General features: G+C 41.8%; 1 protein-coding gene across 1 annotated transcript in view; it reads left to right on the top strand.

The window, feature by feature from the left end:
- Positions 1–21,833, top strand: part of LOC148481549 (complement C3-like) — a 318,755-nt gene that overhangs the window by 151,303 nt on the left and 145,619 nt on the right. Inside the window, exon 19 of the mRNA XM_088453278.1 lies at positions 16,680–16,765. Within this exon, the coding sequence (XP_088309404.1) occupies positions 16,680–16,765 (86 nt within the window). The remainder of the gene's footprint in view (positions 1–16,679; positions 16,766–21,833) is intronic.

The raw sequence follows: 21,833 nt of genomic DNA, 5'->3' as shown, positions 1-21,833 counted from the left end.
TCAGGCGATATTTGAAGTCGGCCCATCTGTGGGTTAAATTGGAACCATTACTTTTTATTTGATTTTGTTTTTGGTTTTAGGGTGGTCAAGTGTTTACTTACCGCCATTTGACATCCCGGGCTAGACGGACATAATCACCCACCCTATTGACATCCACGGCTACCTCTTCCCACATTCTCCACTTCTGGCTAGCACTCATATTCCTGTCTGCCTGTGGCAGGATGTCCACACACTTCTGAATCAAAACCTCCATCTCCTTTCTTGTGAATTGTGGCTGCCTTTTCTTTTTGGCAGCTTTGCCCGGAATACTGGGCCCAGCAGCCTCTTCCATGTCATCCTCCTCACCTATTTGTGTAAATTTGCAGAATTCTCAACTTCACAACTTGCACAATATTATGTTTCTAATTAATCATTGAGTCAAAATGCATGAAATACTTATCGCCTGACTGTTGTCCATTGTTTCCCTGGTCTGTAGCCATGTGTGAGCTTCAAACAAGAAATACACCAGAATTGTGTTTTTGTCTCGTGACGTATTTATACATGCGTCCTTATTTTGCGCCCGCATCATTGATTGTGCGTTCCTATGATCCCTCCTTAATTTGTGCGGGAAACAAAACACTATTTATGGCTTGGGGCATCTCGATTCGAGGTGGCGTTTTTTGAATGTTGGAGGTTACGTTGGTTGGAGTTGATTGTTGGCTGGTGTAGGAGTTAGCGTTTTTTGAAGTATTTTTTTTGGATTTATTCTTATTTTGATTTCCGTTCGTTTTTTTTCCCTTTTAATTTTTTTGGTCGTTTCCAGTTTTGGTAAGTTTGGGGAAGTCTAACTTTGGGTCAATTTGTCTCTCATTCTGGTGACGATTTTTCTAATATGTTTTTCCCGTCATTTCATCTCTCTTAGGTTTTATTTTGGCTCTGCCCCAAAGACATTTTGTTCCGGATTCTTATATATTATCTCTTGGTAAGTTCATTTGTTAAACTGTTTTGGAAATGTTCTTGTTTGTCTTTACGCAACTTTGGTTGGCCTTACACATGTAACGTTTGTTTTTGCAAATTCGAAATCTGTGTTTTTTTATTTTTTATTTACGCAGCGTTGTTGTAACTTGTATTTGCGAACTAATTAGTGCATTTTTACTACTTACTATTGTGACTTGTATTTGCGAACTAATTAGCGCATTTTTACTACTTACTATTGTGACTTGTATTTGCGAACTAATTAGCGCATTTTTACTACTTACTATTGTGACTTGTATTTGCGAACTAATTAGCGCATTTTTACTACTTACTATTGTGACTTGTATTTGCAAACTAATTAGCACATTTTTACTACTTACTATTGTGGCTTGTATTTGCGAACTAATTAGCGCATTTTTACTACTTACTATTGTGACTTGTATTTGCAAACTAATTAGCGCATTTTTACTACTTGTTTGTGACTTGTATTTGTGAACAATTAGCGCTTTGTGAAATGTTTATTCATCCCTTAAAATTGTTTGTGTTTTTCGGGAGCATTTGTTGCTTACATTTGGCCTCAATTTGACGTAGTGTGTGCAACGTCGTTTTGCTCTTTGCCCAAATGTGTGTGTGTCCCCTTTTCTGTTTTTTCTTGCTTAAATTTTTGAAAATGACATGGCCAGCATAAAATGATGTATATTTATGTTGTGATTATTTCCAGTTTCAACATATCATGACAATACCCCGGCATGTAAGCATCAATGGATGGTATTTTCAAGCTAAGTAAAAATGTTTTTTTTTGGGTGGGGTAAAAAGCCTGACATTCCAATGTTGCCATTTCAGGTTGATATGGCTCGGATTGTTCTGGCCCTGCTCCCGGAAGCCGACCAACCTCAATCTCATCCCAGGCGTAGGCATCGTAGGCATGCAAGGCCCCAGATATTTCGAACACGTGTCACCCTTTTTGGAATGCCCGATGATGAGGTTTTAAGACGCTACCATCTTCCTCCAAAAATCATCATAGACACTCTCTCATTAATAGAGAGTGATCTTGAGCGGCAAATTGACAGTCCTACAGCAATACCACCACTTACGCAATTTATGGCGGTGTTACATTTCTGTGCCTCAGGATCGTTCCAAACAACGGTGGGAATAGTGGCGGGCATCTCACAATCCTCCTTTTCCCGGATCCTGAGGGCAGTGATGGAGGCACTTTTCAAGCACCTCCATCATTTTATTCAAATGCCTTTGGATATGGGTGCCCTTAGTGTGGCCAAGGCCAATTTTTACCAAATAGCTGGCTTCCCACACATCATAGGGGTTGTGGATGGTACTCACATACCACTTCAGCCTCCAGCACGGCTGGAGGCAATATTTAGAAACCGGAAACACTATCACTCCCTCAATGTAATGGTGGTATGTGATGCCTCCCTCCAGATCCTGTCCCTGAATGCAAAATTACCAGGAAGTGCACATGACTCCTTCGTCATCCGGCAATCAGGGATATGGCACAAATTAACCAACCTACAAGCTGGTGATGCGTGGCTTCTGGGTAAGTGGAGACCTTTAGTACATAACAATGTTAAGCTTCATACAGAGTGAGCCTGATGTTGACTATTCTTTTTCACAGGAGACAGTGGCTACCCTTGCACGCCCTGGCTGCTCACTCCTTATTTGGCTCCCACACCAGGGCCACAAAGTGAGTATAATTCCGCACTTACAGCCACCAGGCAAGTGGTGGAGTGCTGTATCGGCCTTTTAAAAGGCCGATTCAGATGCCTCCACCGCTCTGGTGGCGAGCTCATGTATTTGCCTGATATGGTTTCAAAAATTGTGGTCCTGTGTGGGATATTTCACAACATCGCCATAAGGGGTGGTGTCCCAATGCAGCCAGAGGATGCCTTACCTGAGGATGGCCCCCCCGAGGTTGGTCGGAGGTCAGTATGTGGGGGGGCCATACGTGATGATGTGGTGGCCAGATTTTTTAGGTAATTATTGAAAAAACAACAGTGTTGATACCTAATGTGGTTGGGTTTGTTTGAGAACATCTAATTTTTTTTTTATTTTTTTCTCCATCTTCTGTTTTTTAACATAATCTTTGCCACTCCAACGATGACTTCTTCCTGCTACCCTTACAAAACCTGTATGTGGACATTTTGGGGATATATTCTGGAACCCATATTGTAATGCCATATTTGTGGAATCATGTTGGCATGGTCCTTCGTCAACCAGTTCTTGATTTTTTGTTTTTTGATGTGGTTTTTTTGGTATGTGTTGTATTTGAGATTATCACTGTGTGTTTTGTTTGTGAGTGACCACTTTGATTTTTCAGTTATGTTGAGAATAAATGTTTTGAGAGTGAAATGTTGTACCTTTTTTGGAACGTTACCAGCAAGTGTAACCAGGTTCACACACATTACATTTGACTAAGGGGTAATCCAGTACTGACGCCAGTTGAGCTAAAATGTAATTTTTTTTCAGGGTCCAAACCAACACCAAAAGGAAGCCTGTACAATCATTTTGCTTCGTAAGATTGGCCTAAGCAGCTTGCACACCAACTAGGAACCTGTAAAATGTAGAAATATCTAATTGTGACTACACCAAAAAAGGGAAATGAGATTGTTACTGTTAGGTGTTTCTTGTGGCTGTTTTACATAAAAATACAACACACACTCTTAGTGTTAAAAAATGGAAATCCTTGCAGGAACAGTCTACTTATGTCAGGGTAAACAATCTGTGTTTTTGAAAAAACGAATGAGCCAGAACGTTACTTCAAAAATAACAATTTATTTACATAATGGGACAAAAAATAAAACACTAATCCCTAAGGAGGACCGACATACGGTCAAGGACCACCAGCACCCCGATTATATTGTGGCGCATCCGGGCCACACAGGCGGATAATTCGGCCCGACGCCTCTGTTCCTCTGTGGGTGAGAAAAGTGTGGGGATTAATACAACAATAGTGAAACCACATTAAAAAAAAAAGCCAAAACCAAACTCCACAAAAAAATTAAAAATAAACAGCATTAAAACACATCAAACTAAAATGGTGTAGGCCAAAATTCCAAGGCCTATGTACAAATTCCGACAGGTGTGATATGTGTATGTGGAAAACAGCAGTAACAGGTAAAGGCAATCGCCCAAATCCCCAAAAGTGTAGCCAAAACCCCCAAAAAAAGGAACCACACATGATTACATACAAACAGTTTGTGTCGATAAAAAACCGCAAAGAAAAACATACCGGAAGATCCAACGCCAGCTACGGAAGGCCCTCCATCGTCCTCCTCGGAGGTGGCTCCATTCCCCAAAGATCGGGGCGGGGTAATGACCGACTCTGGGGAGGGGGTCATTCTAAGAGGGGTGGTTGGAGGAGAGGGGGAATTGGGACGGAGGGGAAGGAGGCCCGAAATTTCAGGCTGAGGGTCTAGGAAGGCTGGGGAGGAGTGGGGAATAGGGGAATTACTGGAGTTGGAGTGTTGGCTGGGGGTTGGGGAGAGTGGCCGTAAGCGCTGTCTGGCCGGACGCTGACGGCGTAGTCTTCGCTGGGCCCCTAAAAGATGTGAAACAAATTGTGGTTAGTTTCAACACAAATCCGCGCCACAAAACAATTTCAAATCCCCCCCCAAAAAAACCAAAAATGCAGATATGAGGAGAATGAATAAATATGAAATACAGGGAAAACATGGCCATGCAGATATGAGGAGAATGAATAAATATGAAATACAGGGAAAACATGGCCATGCAGATATGAGGAGAATGAATAAATATGAAATACAGGGAAAACATGCACACGCAGTTAGGGCCACAAAGACAAACATGAAAACCACAATCCATAAAACTTACTTTCTGCGATCTGCATGCGAAAGCATGCCAGCAAGCGGGGCGTCCGCCGTTGCAGGTCCGTCCACCTGCGCTCCAGCTGGCCGATCTGGCGGCGTGAGCCGAAGGAGCGCAGGCGGGCCCGTACCTCCGCATATGCGGAACGCTTCTCGCGGTTGGTGATGGGTGGAGGCTGGCTGGTGATCCGCCTATCCATCACCTCCGTAAGCACCAGCAGCTCGCGCCTGGTGAATGCGGAGGCTCTCATGATGGCAATGGTGTTTTTCTTAAAAATCATTTTTGATAAAGTGCACCAAAATTTTATGATTGGCTAATGTATTTGGGTAATTAACAGGAGCAATTCTATTGGTTAGTGTATGAGTCATGTGTTCGACAGGGCCAGAAATCTGTTGAGACTTATGATAGGCTTGATGCAGTGACATGCGTAAGCAAATTTACATAAAGAAATGAAATCCGGGAAATATGCGGGCTGAAAAACAAATAGAACAATTATTTAATTGAGGCTAACATGTATTTTGACAATTAAAAGCGAATGTTTAAGCCGTACGTATTCTGCGGGTAAACACAAACACGGACAAGATTAAAGTTTATTGCATTGTGTTAAAAAAAAAAAAAAAAACAATTTAGCGATTTGATATATTGATTGGCATGATACGATTGAGGGAGGTAGGCAGAATAAACGAGCAGTTAATCGAAATCTGACAGTCCAACTTCCAGGTAGTACTAGTGCGTGCGTTCCCTTCAAGCCACTTCGGGGATGTACGCTCGCTATTTGGCACGCTCGTTAGTTAGAGGAGGGGTCGCTTGAGTTTGGGGAGGATGTTTGTCTGCGTGCGAAAATACGAGCGTGTGCTTGAATTTAAATATTTTTTTACGTACGCCGAACGTACGAACGGTCACTTGCGTCCGGGTCTGAATGAGGGCCATAGTCTCCTCTCCCATCTTTTGATTCCTTCGGGAGCAATGATGCAGGACTCAACACTGTACACCTTTTAAGAGTGACATTACTTGTCAGCAAAACTATTATTATTATTTATTATTTATTAACAGTTTCTTATATAGCGCAGCATATTCCGTTGCGCTTTACAATTGGAAACATTTATAGAACAAAACAGGGTAATAACAGACAGACATAGAGGTAAGAGGGCCCTGCTTGCAAGCTTACAATCTATAGGGAAATAGGCATTGATACACAAGGATAGGTGCTATATATATTGCAATTTGGTCCGGCCAGAATGCAGGGTTTCTTGGTGGGCTGCATGATCCAGTCACACAGGAATGTCGGCCAAATGTCAGGAGTATGTGAAGGAAGGACAATATGTGAGGTTATGTGTGGACTGTGAGAGGGGATGTAATAAGACATGGAAGCTATGAAGGTTATGTGGTCAGTTCTGGAATCTGATAAGCTTGTCTGAAGAGGTGAGTTTTCAGGGAATGCTTGAAGGATTGAAGATTAGAGGTAAGTCTTATTGTGCATGGTAAGGCATTCCGTAAATGGGAGCAAGTAATGCACGGGGATGAGAGACGCAGATCTTGTGCTGAGCGGAGAGGTCGGTTGGGAGATATTTTGAGATGAGTGAAGAGATGTATGTTGGTGTAATTCGGTTAATGGCCTTATGTGTAAGTAACAGTATTTTGTATTGAATACGGTAGAAAACTGGCAACCAATGGAGGGACTGACAGAGCGGGGCAGCAGACGATGAACGTTTGGCAAGGAAGATAAGTCTCGTGGCTGCATTCATAATGGATTGTAATGGCGATAGCCTGTTTTTGGGAAGACCAGTAAGGAGACTATTGCAATAGTCAATGCGGGAAATAATGAGTGCATGGATTAGAGTTTTTGCAGTGTCTTGTGTGAGATATGGTCAAATTTTATATATGTTTTTTTAAAGGTATGTAACATGATTTTGAGAAAGATTGAATGTGGGGAACAAAGGACAGTTCAGAATCAAGGATGACACCAAGGCAGCGAGTTTGTGGGGTGGGGTGGATTGTTAAGTTATCAACAGTGATCAAGAGATCAGATTGGTAACTGTTATTGGCCGGTGGAAATATAATTAATACTGTTTTAGAAATATTAAGTTTCAGGTAACGAGATGAAATCCAAGATGAAATGGCAGAAATACATTCAGTGACACGGACCAATACAGATGGTGATAAATCTGGAGAGGATAGGTAGATTTGAGTATCATCCGCATACAGATGGTACTGAAATCCAAAAGAGCGGATTAGTTTGCCAAGAGAGGTGGTATAGATTGAGAATAGCAAAGGACCTAAGACAGAGCCTTGCGGTACTCCAACTGATAGAGGTAGCAAAGAGGATGCAGAATCAGAAAAATGAACAGAAAAAGAGCAATCAGATAGGTAGGAAGAGAACCAAGAAAGAGCTGTGTCCTTAAGACCTAGGGATTGTAATATTTGTACGAGAAGAGAGTGGTCAACAGTGTCAAAAGCAGCAGAGAGATCTAGAAGAATTAGGAGTGAGTAATGGCCTTTAGCCTTGGCAGTGACCAAATAATTTACTACCTTAGTCAGTGCTGTCTCTGTGGAGTGCTGGGAACGAAAGCCAGACTGAAGTGGGTCCAATAAGTTGTGGGTGTTAAGAAAGTGTGTAAGGCGGGTGTAGACAAGTCTCTCCAGTAGCTTGGAGGGGCATGGGAGCTGGGAGATAGGATGGTAATTTGAGAGAGTGTTAGGGTCAGAATTTTGTTTTTTCACAATGGGAGTAATCACTGCATGCTTGAACAGTGATGGAAAGATGCCAGTAGAAAGAGAGAGATTACAGATTTTAGTTAGGGTTGGGATGAGCACAGGAGACAGAGCTTTACTAATTTGTGAGGGTATAGGATCTAGAGGAGAGGTAATAGAGTAGGAGGATGAGAAAAGTGTAGATACTTCATCTTCATTTGTGGGGTCAAATGAAGAGAATGTGCCAGAGGGTTCAGGTAGGGAATTGAGTAGGTCACTAGCTGAGGAAGAGAATAACATTTCATTTCAGATATTATCAATCTTGTCCTGGAAATAGGAGGCAAGATCTTGTGCACAGATAGTAGCAGGTGGTTTGGGTGAGGGGGGGGGGTAAGAAGCAGTTTAAATGTATTAAAAAGTCGCTTGGGGTTAGAGGCTTGAGCAGAGATAAGAGATAGGAAATATGTTTGCTTGGCAGTGTCCAGAGCAGTACAATTAGAGCTGTAGATAGACTTATATGTGAGGAAGTCGCGTGGAGTGCGAGACTTTCGCCACTGACGTTCTACTTTACGTGAGAGTTTTTGTAGATGCCTTGTTAAGTTAGAATGCCACGGTTGACGTCTAAGTCTACGTGTTGTGTGATGGGTAGCTGGAGCTACTTCGTCGAGGGCTTTTACTAGAATCTGGTTTAGGTGTGATGCAGCAGTCTCAGGAGAAGTGAGTGCAGAAATTGGTGAGAGTTGTTGTTGTAGAGAGGTAGATAGTTGTTGAAAGTTAATTGCATTAATATTTCTGCGGGTTTTAGGAGGTTTGGTTGATTTCACTAACATTGAGGTTGATGTAATGGAGGAAAGTGTGCAGGTGATAAGATTGTGATCTGAGAGAGGGAAAGGAGAATTAGTGAAATCAGAAACTGAGCATAGTCTGGTAAATACAAGATCAAGGCAGTGGCCCTCCTTATGAGTAGAGGAGTCAATCCATTGGGAGAGGCCAAGAGAGGAGGTTAGAGAGAGTAGTTTGGAGGCATGAGGAGATTGTGGACTGTCAATGGAGATATTGAAATCACCCATAATGATGGTGGAGATGTCTGAGGATAGGAAGTGAGAGAGCCAGGCTGAAAAATGTTCCAGAAATTGTTGCAGTGGCCCAGGCGGGCGATAGATAGCAACTCGCAGAGAGAAAGGGGTGAAAGTCCTGATAGAATGTACTTCAAATGATGTAAATGTAAGTGAATGTACCTGTGGGAGAACTGTGAATGTGAAAGATTGGGAGAGTAATATTCCTACCCCACCTCCTTTACAATTGCTAGGCTTAGAGGTGTGTGAGAAGTGTAGGTTACCATGTGAAAGTGCAGCAGGGGAGACAGTGTCTGATTGTGTTAGCCATGTTTCTGTTATTGCCAGAAGGTTGAGGTTAGTTGAAATAAAGAGGTCATGGATGGATGTTAGTTTGTTGCAGACAGAGCGTGCATTCCATAATGCACATTTTAGTGACTTGGATGGTGAAGGGAGGCACGCAATATTTCTGAGGTTAGCTGGATTTATAGTTCGTTGTGGGTGTGGCATGTGGATTTGGAGATATGTCACCAGCTAATAGAAGCAACAGGAGCGAGATATAAATATATTTGTGGGATTTGTCTGAATGTTTTTTATGGCAAGAGGTTGAGGATGTTATTGTCAATGTGTATAGATAAGTTAAAAGCTCATATGTGTTTGTAAGAGGAGAGGAAAGTAATGAGGCAGCAATATGTACATAAGGATGAGCTGCAGGGAGAGTAAAGGATGTAGTAGCCTTAGAGATGATTCCATGGAGTGAGATCATTAATAGAAGTTTCTGATACATTTTTTCAAAACTCAAAAATGTACAACACACAAACTACTGGTAAGGAATGATATTGTAATTACTTTGTATTTAGATCTTGTTCAATGTTTGTTCAACTGTTTTTTAACTGTTATATAAATTACACTTTGTGTTATAACACACTTTGGACCTCATTCAGAGTCGGTCGAAGTGGGCCGCACGGTCGTACGGGAAAAGGGGCCAGATATGCAAATGATTCCCTCGCAAGTTGCGTCCCTAAGTTGGGATCGGCAGCTGGCCGACCAAGGGGAGGAAGCGGCCGGAAGACTAAAAAATACGCCCCCTTCTCGTACGCATTACACGTTATCTCCGGCCATATAAGGATTAATCAAGACCATCGGGAACCATCGGAACTGGTCGTAGAGCTTAAGGTTGACCATACCCTCTCTTAAGCTCTACGATCATGTCAGTGTAAAAACCTCCCATGTCACATGTGCCATGACGCTACTTTATTAATTATGCACTCCCATAAACCGTATGCACTCCCATAAAACTCCGTTCGCATAAATAGGCATGCCTGCGTCCGGATCTCCACTCCCCCGTTTTCAAGCACCTTCCCCTGTTACCACCCACAAACACCTCAATCTGTCACTCAAACTACCGAGCTGGCTGTGTTCAAGGAGAGAGAAATTTCTGATCATAGCGGCTAGTTTGCGCACGCGCATTGCGAACTTTACGCATGCGCAGTATAGTGAACATCGGTGGCGTACGACCGTGCGGCCACTTCGACCGACTCTGAATGAGGTCCTTAGTGCTTATAATACATGGCTGCCATAGTCATCCACGGCTGCCTCTATACTGATTCTAAACTTAAAGAAAGTCTGATTGAGACATGCTACAGCTGAGCACAAATGCTAACTAATCAATGAAGAAATTTGGCACTGGGTTTGTGTAAACACAAGCAGTATCCTACCATAAACTAGGCATCACTGAACAACATCCCCCACCCGGTAATACAAAATACAATCAAGTCATTACATCTAAATCTTTGCTAACAGAAATAAATTCCATTATGCAGAAATGTAAGAACAATATGTTGCTTGCTAGATGGAAATGGGTAACATACTTTTTAAAATCCAAACAGCTGATCTGAGTGATTGCAAAGCACTAGTTAGAATATGCAGCAAAACTACCTCACATTTCGTAAGCCTAGCAGCAGACAAATGCTTTGTTTGAGCCTGATTCAGGATTTATGTAACCCCATGTGGTACTATAAGGGTTAAGGGTTGTTCTAACACTGGCAACACTTTTTTCCAACATAAGGACTGTTGCTGCCACTGCCTTTATGTAAGTGGCTGTTGCCCTAATTACAGGGTCTAGCTGACATGAGTAGTATGCCAAAGGCTTTTGCTTGTTTCCAAGTGATTGTGTAAGGACCCACTGAGCATGTGAGTTAGACTCTTGGCAAAACAGTGTAAATGGCTTGCTATAATCAGGTGGAGCTAGTGCTGGTGCATTAATGATGTCTTGTTTTAAAACATAAAAAACTTCAATTTGTTCAGGTGTTAATTCAAGGGGACCTTGTTGTGTAGGTCCCTTGAGTGCATCATACAAATATTGCAATATAGTTGATACACAAGGTATCTATTCTCTTTAAATACTTTACAATTTTTACTGTGCAGGAAATTCAGTAATAATATTGTGTCATGCAAGCATTCCTGCTCTGTGTCAGCATATTAGCAAATCATCCACATATTGTATCATAACTGTAGTTGCACTGGCAGGAAGCCAGACTTTCAGAACAAGTGACATTGCTTCTGAGTATTCACTAGGGCTGGTAGCACCACCTTGTGAAATCAATCACAGTAAAGAACTGTGAGGTGGGTGGTATGCCATTTAACAAGATGTGCGAATTAAATACAATCGGTGTATTAACCTGTAATCTTTTATTGATCTTTTCTTAAATCATGAATCATCCTAAAAAAGGGGGATCCATCTGGATACGGTGTCTTCTTTTTAATAGGAAAAAGGGCGAGTTCCAACTGGAACAGCATTTTCTAAGAACCCCTGCTTTCAGGTAATCTTCTACCTGCTTGGTTACTGCAGCCACTTGATCTGGTCTTAAAGGGTATGGTTTAACTCTAACTGGCTGCACATGTGGCTCAAGTTTAGTTTCCATGGGATGGATGGGCAGTAGCCCTACATCTATTTTATCTTTTGCTCATAGCAGACCAGGGACTTTAGCAAATATCTCATTTAACAGTAGGTAACTGTAGCAGCAGTTGGCACTGTTGGCTTGTTTTTAGGACTTGCGCCAGTATTTTGCCCAAATTGCACCAACTGCTGCCGTTTCCCTGTTGATTGCGCAGCATAAATAGGCTGTAGCGGGGGGGGGGGCGGTTCTTTTTTGTTCTGCCTATCTATTTCATCTTTCTCAATGGATCTTAAAATTGTGAGGAGCACATCGGGAGTCAAAATAGCATATTCTGGATGGTTGACCTTAAGGGCTTTAAATATATCTGGTTTCAAGCCGCTTAGGAATTAATTTTGAAACATTCTCAGATCTCTAGCATTTTGTAAATTAGCCCCGTAATCCTCATGTTTCTGTCTACATTGCTGATAGTAATCAGTGACATAATTATTACGTCCTTGTGGAATATCCTGGGCAGGCATACTATTAATTTTGCCTTCACAATAAGCTTCACATTTTAACACCCATTCATCCCCACTAACCACCTCTTTTTATGGTCATCTATGGCAACATTATTTCTTTGGGCTGGTTGTCTTGCTATTTGGCCAGCCTCAAAATTGCCCATTGTGGTCTTGGTCATTTGTTATAAGTCTAACCATGTGGCAGTATAAAAGACTTGCAGGTGTTTCATATAACGTGCAAATCCCATGGGGTCTTTATTTATATTAGGCACATCCCTTGCTAATGCCATTTGATCCATAGGAGACCACGGCTTATACCAGTGAACCTGTCTTGCATCCTGTCCGGGTGATGTCTGTGTAATTACAGAATATAATCCTGCTGATGGTTTTATTTCAGGGACTGTACCAACTGCTCCTTCATAGGAGGGTGGTGCTGAGGGAGAGACTGCATCACTTCTCTTACAGTTACAGTTATCATAATTTAACTCTCTCGACAATTTAACTTGAGGACATTTACACTTCCATGTATTTCTGTTACAGGAGTCTATCCATTTCTTACCCCCATCCCAACTTCTAGTATCTTTTCTGGGTCCAGTATATGATACCCCTAGTCTTCAGGCTCTACAACTTACTGACCAATGAGCACCACAATTCCAACAAGTCTGATCTTTGGGGTCATTACATGTTTGACAGTCTCTATTGGGGCATCTCCATCCCCAGTTAGCAATATTATTCCCCATTGGACAACTTGGACCTACTGTCCCTACAGGTGTCCCTTCAGAATTGTCCCTAAGGGGCATACAACTCATCTATTCTTCCATTTCTTGTGATTCTTTCTCTAACCAGATCTGTTCTGACACTTTTATCCAATTCAAAAGTTTTCCTTCATTTCAAGTTTGTTACTCTTTATGTAGGGACCATATGATTCATGTATCTGTTGTAACTTAATCGGATCAAGTGTGCCATTTCTATGGATGCCAGCCTTTTTATAGACTTTGGACATCCCTTCTGTTGTCCCAGGACCTAAAACTGTGCGCATAATATCCATGGGAGTCTGACAGTTGGACAGGTACTTACTGTCCGTATTACCCATATCTGTGAATTTACTAAATCCTGTTCTGTTGTGTGATGTAACTCCAACCTAGGGGATGAAACCAGACACAGATTCTTTTCTATTTTTTTCTGTTACTGAGGTGGGACTCCTTAACAGGACCGGTGCAAGGTGTCTGGGCACCCTAGGCAACAATTCACCCACCTCCCCTGCTTCCTCCTATTCATACTATGCCACATATTAGTAACGCTAATATATAGTATGCCACACAGCAGAGACCCAAAATCATACTGTGCCTCATAACACTGCCCCCAATTCATAATATGTTATGTTCCATAATTCATTATATGCCACACAGCTGTAGTCCCAATTCATAATGCTACACAGCAATGCCTCCATTACATAATATGCCACACATCTGTGCCCATAATACTTATGCCATGCAGCTGTGCACCAAAGTTATTGTATGCCACATAGCCATAAATTATGCCAAACAATATCCCTAGTACATAAGCCACACATGTGCCCCAAATTCTTTATATGCCAAACAGCTGTACCCCCAATACATTATAACACACATCCATACCCCAATATATTTATGCCATACATCTGTGCTCCAATATGTGTCAGTACCCATTACCCTCCCACCCACATACACACACACACCCTGCCAGCACTCATTAAACCCACACACACTAACCCTGTCAGCACTCAATAAAACACACAAAACCTGTCTGGGACTGAAAGAGACATCCTTTTTTTATTTGTGAACTCAGCAGTGCCCTCCAGTGTCTGGTGCCCCTAGGCAGTCACCTAAAACTGCCTAATGGTAGCGCCGGCCCTGTTCCTTAGTAGTTCTGGACACACTATGGACCTGATTCAGACCCGGTCGCTAAGTTGTGCTCACTCTGAGCGATTTTCACCCGTCTGCGCATGCGTATAATTTGCAGTGCGCATGCACAAGCCTTTATGTGCGATGTGATTTTGGTTGCTCGTAAGCCACTATCAGGTCGCTACTTTGAGTGACAGATAGTGCCGTTTGTGGGTGGTACCTGGGGAAGGTGCTTGTAAATGGGGGAGTGGTGTTGTGGACGCAGGCGCGTCAGGCCGCCAAAATGCCGTTTAAAGGGCATGCATAATTAGCAAAGTAGCGTCATTGTACATGTCACCTGAATGTATTTTTTCAGCCCGCGCTGATCACTGTGCTTGCAGCGGGTTAAGGCAACCTCAAGGGCTGCGAGCAGCTCTGATGGCTCTCGATGGTCCCGATTAATCCTACATTTCCCAGAGATGACATGTGTTGCGAGTGGCAAGGGGGCGTCTTTATACACTTGTGCGTGCACTTTGTCGTAGCTCACTACAACATAGTGGGCGTCCTTACGCGACACAGTGCGAGCACTTCATTTAAATATCTGGCTCCTTTTTGCCAGCGAGCGGCCGCAACTTGCAATCAGGTCTGAATGAGCTCCTATGACCGTAACTTTGGGATATAGATTGACTGGTAAATTAGTTATAAACAAATTAAAAAATTCTCTTACTCTGGTCTGTAGATAATCTCCATCAAATATGGCAACGTACCAAAAGGCACCTCCATGTCTGTTTCTTCAATCTCTGGAGCTGAAAAGATTACACAGTATATTAAGGGGCATTACTCCTGCCAAGCAGGGAAACCAATTATTAGACTGTAGAATAACAATAACACAATTGCATTTTTTACATTCAAATCTTTAAGGACTATAGTCTGTATAAAGTTTTAAAGGTTCATTAGACATGTAATTTCATGAAAAATAAATAACACCAAGAGGGGTATTCAATATGAAACGTAAACTTCGCTGTTGAAGTTTATGTTTCATATCGGAGATTTTACCTGCGTTAAAGTATCGGGCGCGCGCCCGCTTATCCCCGTATTCAATATGAAATTAACGAAAACGGGAGCTTGCGAAGTTGATTTGCGTAAAGTTACAAATTTTTCCTTAAAAAAATTGTAGGACCCCCCCTAAAGTTGTAATAACATGAGGGATCACTATGGGTACCCCCGTTTTAGCCTTTAAATTAAAGTCGGGGATTTAAATAGCCGCAGCAGGTGTTTTTTCCCGACATTGAAGAAGTGTTGCAGAAGAGCACTTAGGTTATTTTTTACATTTTTTAAGTGGTGCCATCAATTTTGGGGTACATGAAAATGGGTACTAGCATATTTTTAAGTCTCTAAAGTAAGTTTTTAAAAATTCTGCATTTGTGCACCTGCCGCTATAAATCTATTCTAGAAAACACCAGCCGCATACATGCAGAATAGCCCTGAACCTATTTCCCTATTGTTAATCAATTTTTTCCCATTTTTTTTTTCACCCCAATTTTTAAATTAAATTTTTTGGGGTGTCCCTATTTTTTTTTTTTTTTTTACACAGTTCTTTTTTAAATGTCATTCCCAGGGGAGCAGGCTATTTTTTTTAAGCCTGCACCCCTAAACCCCAATCCTGCACTTTTTTTCGACACCTATTCAATGGTGAAAAGTTATCCCCGTTTTTTATCAAAGACTTTTCTAATCTGCGAAAAGTCTTTGGAATTGAATACGGTGTAAAAGTAAAACCTGCGATAATGACGTCATAAGTGCGATATTAACGCAAAAACGATGTTATCGCTCCCATATTGAATACCCCTGATAGAGTCTGAGACACATAGATATCCGTACCTGAATCCTTAGACAGACACAGGAGGTCACAACACAACGGGGTCTGACTGAGCAGAAAAACTACCCACCCGGGTTAGAGTCAGAGTCCGCTGTCGTGGTCACTCCTGTCATGTCTGTTCTTGGATCAGCATAGGAAATCTCGGTAGGAGCCTCCAAATATGATAGATCCATGCTAGAATCCTCTGTGGCCGGTTACCAGGCCAGAGCTTTTTGTGTGTCAGAACCCCTGTGCTGAGCGCTCAATGGACAGCTGGGAGAAATAACACGAGACTACCACCAGGTCTGTGTTCTGTATTCTCTGACTATATTTACTGAGGGACACAGTTTTATAACAATTTACAAGCATAGTGATTTCATAGTGTAACATATGTGATTATTCAACGTATAAACACATTAATTCTAGACAGCTCATTATTGAGAGCTTGTTAATCATACAATTATACCTCATCATTTCTGATCTATGGTCTAAGGAGTAAAGGCACATTCTAAGGAGTATAGCACCCTTAATTGGCAAAATACTATTATCTCTAGTACATTCCAATCTATTGAGTATTTGAAAGCTACTGAAATCTGTCTCTAACTATTTCAAAGTATTTAAGCTTATGAATAACTTTTAAAGGCATACACCATCTTGTCACACAATGGAGTCTCATGTGGGTAGCCTAAGACCAACTTTCTCAGGAGTAAAAGTGCAAATGTCAATTGAAAAGAAACAACTACTTTTAAATGTGTGTTCCCCAACACTTGGATCCAATGCAATTTATTTACCAAAGAATGTAATTATTGCATGTGGAGCATACTGTAAGTATTCATTTTTATGTACTTAGCCTATACTCAACAAGGAAGCCACCATTTTGGCCTGCTAATCCACCTGTCTTCCCGTAAAAATGGATTCAATGCTTTAATAATGATCAAATGCTGTCACAAAACAGTACGTATTTGTACCTCACTTTTACCTTTTTGTGCTCCCTTTATTAACAAAGGGTATAATTTATTTCCTAGCACTGTTACAGTTCCTTTAGAACTGAGACTACCAGATTCTATCACCACCTGGATAGTACAAGCAGTCAGCATTAAGAAGAATCAAGGTAAGTTACAGCAAGATCAAAATTTATGATAACCATTGTTTTGATAGTTTATGGGAGAAATGAAAACTAAAGAGTAGATGTATACTGTATATATAAATGAAATAAACCAGATATGATTAAATTATAGGGACTATGGTCATGATTCATTACGGATCGCTATTGCGATCGCAACTGCGATTATAAACGCAGTCTCACTGTGAAAATATGCTAATGATTGCAATTGCAATGCCGTCGCAGCCTAACATAAGGATGTCCACTTTACCTTACACACATTTGTAATACTCTGCAAGTCTGCAAAACCATCAGTAACATTGAGTACAAATGGAGCCTCACGCACACTTGAAAGCCCAAGCTGCATATGGCATCACAATGGCTAATTTATGTATGTCCCTGTAATGGCATTCAAACGCACTGGCACGTCTGCGTTTTGCCAACCCCCCTCCCCTGTCTACACCCCCAATGCTCACTTCCTGTCAATCACTCTGTGATGGGTCTGCGTAGTCCCTGTGATTGCAGTCTGATCACAGAGGAGTCTTCGCGCACTGCAGTGCATACCCATGCACAGAATGCAGCAATCGATGGATTGTGTGCGTAATCGCAGTTGCAATCGGTAATGAATCAGGCCATATGTTTACTGTGTCATTGTGTACTCCATAGTTGCCATTCAGGATTCCTGAATGTCGGTATATCTCTGGATCAGTATCCTCATGTTCAGTTCAGGATATATATGATTTGTGTTGAATAAAATGCTGAAAGTTTTATGTAATGCTCAAATGCTAATATAATATTATTAAGGATTAGATATGAAATTCTAAATAATTTTGAGTGCATGAAATGAAACAGACTCCCACTAAATTATTACTGTTGGGCAATGGCATAGCTACAGTACGTGCAGTAGTAGCTAAGTCAGGGGCCCAGTAATCCCCCTGCACTCAGTTACTCTGTCATTATGATTGTAAATGATCTAATGTCTGCCTGCTTAGTTGACCTATACTATTAAATCATGGTGATTATCATAGCAGTAGTAAGTGTTATAAAAAAAAATATATATATTTTTTTATTATATAGTCTCCCCAACTAATGTGAATGCTATAACATGGCCATAATCCAAAGACGGCTAGTCATCTAACCATTCCTCCACCCAGCAAATAGAGCCAACTGGGCCTGTGAGAGCAGATGTGCTGCCTTGCTGTGAGTAATAGTAGTGGGGTGGCCTGTGGAAGTTTTGCTATGGGCCCCCATAGGTCTTGCTATGCCCCTGATGGAGGGGATTTAGTATTTGTTTCAAATAAAGTAAACTGCTCTTTTAATTGTTACATACAATTTTTTACTACAGGAAGAAAAAACAAATTCTAGGCAAGATTTTGTGTTATTAGTGACTATGGGCAAAGGTGAATTGTGTAGTCATGGTGCCCATAGTGCGTGTGTGATATGGTGCCTCCCCAATTGTGCCATGGAGGGGATGCATCTAACGTGGGGGCAAATTAAAGGGACATGCAAATAAACATTAGGGGCAACAATAATAACACTAATAACTGTTCTCCCTTTTTGGTATTAATCAGGCCTATGCCTGTAAGCATGGGAAAGAGTTGTTAGCTCACTACAAAACTGATATCCATCAGATAGCTGATTGTCTGTATGCAGTCCCAGTTGTATTCAGGAGATCAGCCATCCAACGGGCCTCAGCATTGAGAGGTGGAACAGAGGCAGAGTGAGGTAGGACTGATCAGAAGGGATGGAACCAGGGGGAGGTGGGTCAGTTTTTTGTGTGTACTAAATAAAATTACACCATACCTGTTTGTTTTCCTGCAATGGGCAACCTCTGAAGAAATTGATCCTCCCTGGGCAGTGGCTTCAGTGTTTATTCACTATTTTTGTAGGAGATCATATGGTCTGGATGATGCCTGTTTGTGTAGGGATATAACCAATGTTAGAATCTTACAACAGAGGTTCAAGCAAATGTAAGCCCCCTGTGTTACCTCCTGTGCCCTGTCACTCCAGCCTCATGTCCCTTGTCACTCCAGCCTCCTGTCCTCTGTCACTCCAGCCTCCTGGCCCCTGTCTTTCCAACCTTCTCTTCCCTGCCTCTCCATCTTCCTGCCTTATCACTCCAGCCTCTTGTATTTCCAGCTTCCTGCCCCCTGTCACTACAGTCTCCTGTCCCCTGTGTCTCTCCAGCCTCTTGCCCATGTGTCTCTCCAGCCTTCTGCTCTCTTTGTCTCTTCAGCCTCCTACTCATTGTCACTCCAGCCTCTCCTGCCCTATGTCCCTCCAGCCTCTTGCCCGCTGTCACTCCAGCCACTTGCCCGCTGTCACTCCAGCCTCCTGTGTCATCTCAAGAGCCAATCCCTCCCCGGGCCCCCTCCAAATGACCTTCTTCTTTGTCAGCCTGCATGCTTCTCTTTATCCTCTTTCTTAGTGGCACAGCATGAAAGAAAGGCATGGTGGTGACCCACGCATGTACAGTAGTCACATGTTGTAGGTCACTCCTCCATGGCAAGCTGCAAATGTACTTCAAACCCCCAAAAATTAAGTAAAAACAAATAGCAAAATTCCTAAATAACACAGGAAATTAAATCCCTATTGCACATATAATAACATCATGTGAGGAGTGCTCACCAAACATAATATACGTTCCAGTCCACAATACTGGGTAATTGTATTAAACAGTTTTCAGTTGGAATATAACAGCTAATGTGTGCACTTCTGAGCTGCAACAATATTCTGCCTTTTGAGAAAGCTGCGAGACGTGGTGAAACATGTTAAAGACAAGTTATCACCTTCTCGAATTGCCCTCATCCTTTACACAGAGCACGACTGCATTTCAGGATTTGTACACAATACTTTGGAGGTACACCGAAAAAGACGCATCATGCTGCAAATAGAGAGACAGGAGAGTCAGAGATGAAAGAAAGTGACAGACTGGATGGAGATGGACAGGGGGACAGAAAGAGAGTTGGGGGGAGTGAGATGGGGGAGCAAATGAGGGGAGAAATAGACAGGGAGAGGGGCTGAGATGAGAGATGGATGGGGCAGAGGGACAGACAGAGAGAGGGTACAGAGATGAGAGAGAAATAGACAAACATGGGATGGAGGGAGGACTGAGATGGGAAGGTGGTAGAACAGAGAAAAAAAACTCTGCAATGATGGGCACAATACAGTAGCTAGCCACCTAACGAATGATGGGTCCAAAATAATAGTTTTGTATATATAGCTAAAGCGCAGCTACTTCATAATCATCAACAGAATGCTAGAGTATTGAGTTTACTACTTTGCACCAGCATATTTATCTATATTTTGAATGATTCCGCACAGGAGTTTTTCCATAAAGGGGAATTGGATATAAATTAAATATCAGATGAGGATCATAAAAAAACAACCATATGATGTATCACAAAGTAAATGTTACTATAAGATTTTCAAGGTGTTGGTGGTGCTCCTATGAGTCTAATACAGTATATAGTCTGCAAAAACATTCTTTGTTTTTTACTGTGTCACAGAGCGCAGAAAAAAACAAAGAAAAGAAAGACTCTTCTTTTGGGGCACTCTTATTGTATAATATGACCAGCATATTTAGACTTCCTATCTGTTTGATCCTGTCTATCTATCTATCTATCTATCTATCTATCTATCTATCTATCTATCTATCTATTTATCTATCTATCTATCTATCTATAATTAATAAATGTATTATTATTATTGCTATTATCATTATTGCTATTATTATTATTATAATTATTATTACTTCTACAAAACCCACACAATGTCCCCCACAGCAAAAATATAAAACACATTGGCCCCACAGGTAAAAAAACATGCACATATTTTCTCCCATAGAAAAAATTAATAAAAACACATTTTACTCCTCAGGTAAAAATAATAAAACATTTTCCCCCAGGAAAAAAAAAAACACTTTGGCCCCCACAGAAAAAAACCCCTGCACATTTTCCCAACACAGGAAAAAAAATAAAACATTTTTCTCCTCTGGAAACAAATTGTATGCTCCCACAGAAAAAATATAAAACACAAAATACATTGTCCCTTAAATAAAACACATTGTCCCCTACAGGAAAAAATCTAAAACTCATTGTCTCTCACAGGAAAAACAAACAAACACATTGGCCCTCATTCAGAGCCGTTCGCTATTTGCGTTCGTTCGTTCTAAAACAAGGGGTGGCTATTCAAATGAACCGTTCGCTGTTTGCGGTCTGTTCACGCCTCTATGTCTGAACGAGCAAACAAAACTTGCGTTCATTTTTTGGAAAGATACGCCCCCTGGCCGCTCGCATCCTACGTCATGTCCGCTATTTATTAGATTAATCGAGTACATCGACATGGGTATGAACTGCTCGCTATTCTTGGGGTTGGTGTTTGCTACCACAATTTTGCTAGCAGTTCTGACTATAAAATAACCCAGTGATGTGGTCAATGACGCTGCTGTTTTAAATATGCACACCCATAAAACGCCCGTTTTGACCTTTAAGCACGCCTGCGTTCTGATTTCCACTCCCCATTTTCAAGCACCTTCCCCTGTTACCACCCACATACGCCTCTTTCTGTCACTCAAAATAGCAGGCATTCGCTATTTTGTGAGCACATGAATTTCGGCCGCACTGACTGGTTAGCGCATGCGCATAACGATCCATACGCATGCGCAGTTGGCCAAACATCGCTCGGAGCGAACGAACTGCCGCTTACGAGTGGCTCTGAATCAGGCCCATTGTCCCCTAGAGCAGTGATTCCCAACCTCGGTCCTCAAGGCACACTAACAGTCCTGGTTTTAGTGTTATCCATGATTGTGCACAGATGGTTTAATCAAAATAACTGAGGAACTAATTAAGTCACCTGTGCTCAAGTATGGCTATCCCTAAAAGCTGGACTGTTAGTGTGCCTTGAGGACCGTGGTTGGGAACCCCTGCCCTAGAGGAAAAATATAAAACACATTGGGCCTGCTTCAGAGATGGATGGATTTGCAGAGCCGCATACAATCAGCTGTGCAATTCCATCCAACTCAGATGCAATTGCAGAAGGAGGTGTCAGACACCTCCTGTCTGCATTTGTGATCCCA

The sequence above is a fragment of the Taudactylus pleione genome, unplaced genomic scaffold (assembly GCF_031769625.1).
Source record: "Taudactylus pleione unplaced genomic scaffold, aTauple2 ptg000574l, whole genome shotgun sequence".
Taxonomy (NCBI): Eukaryota; Metazoa; Chordata; class Amphibia; order Anura; family Myobatrachidae; genus Taudactylus; species Taudactylus pleione.
This window is presented reverse-complemented; position numbering and strand designations above follow the sequence as displayed.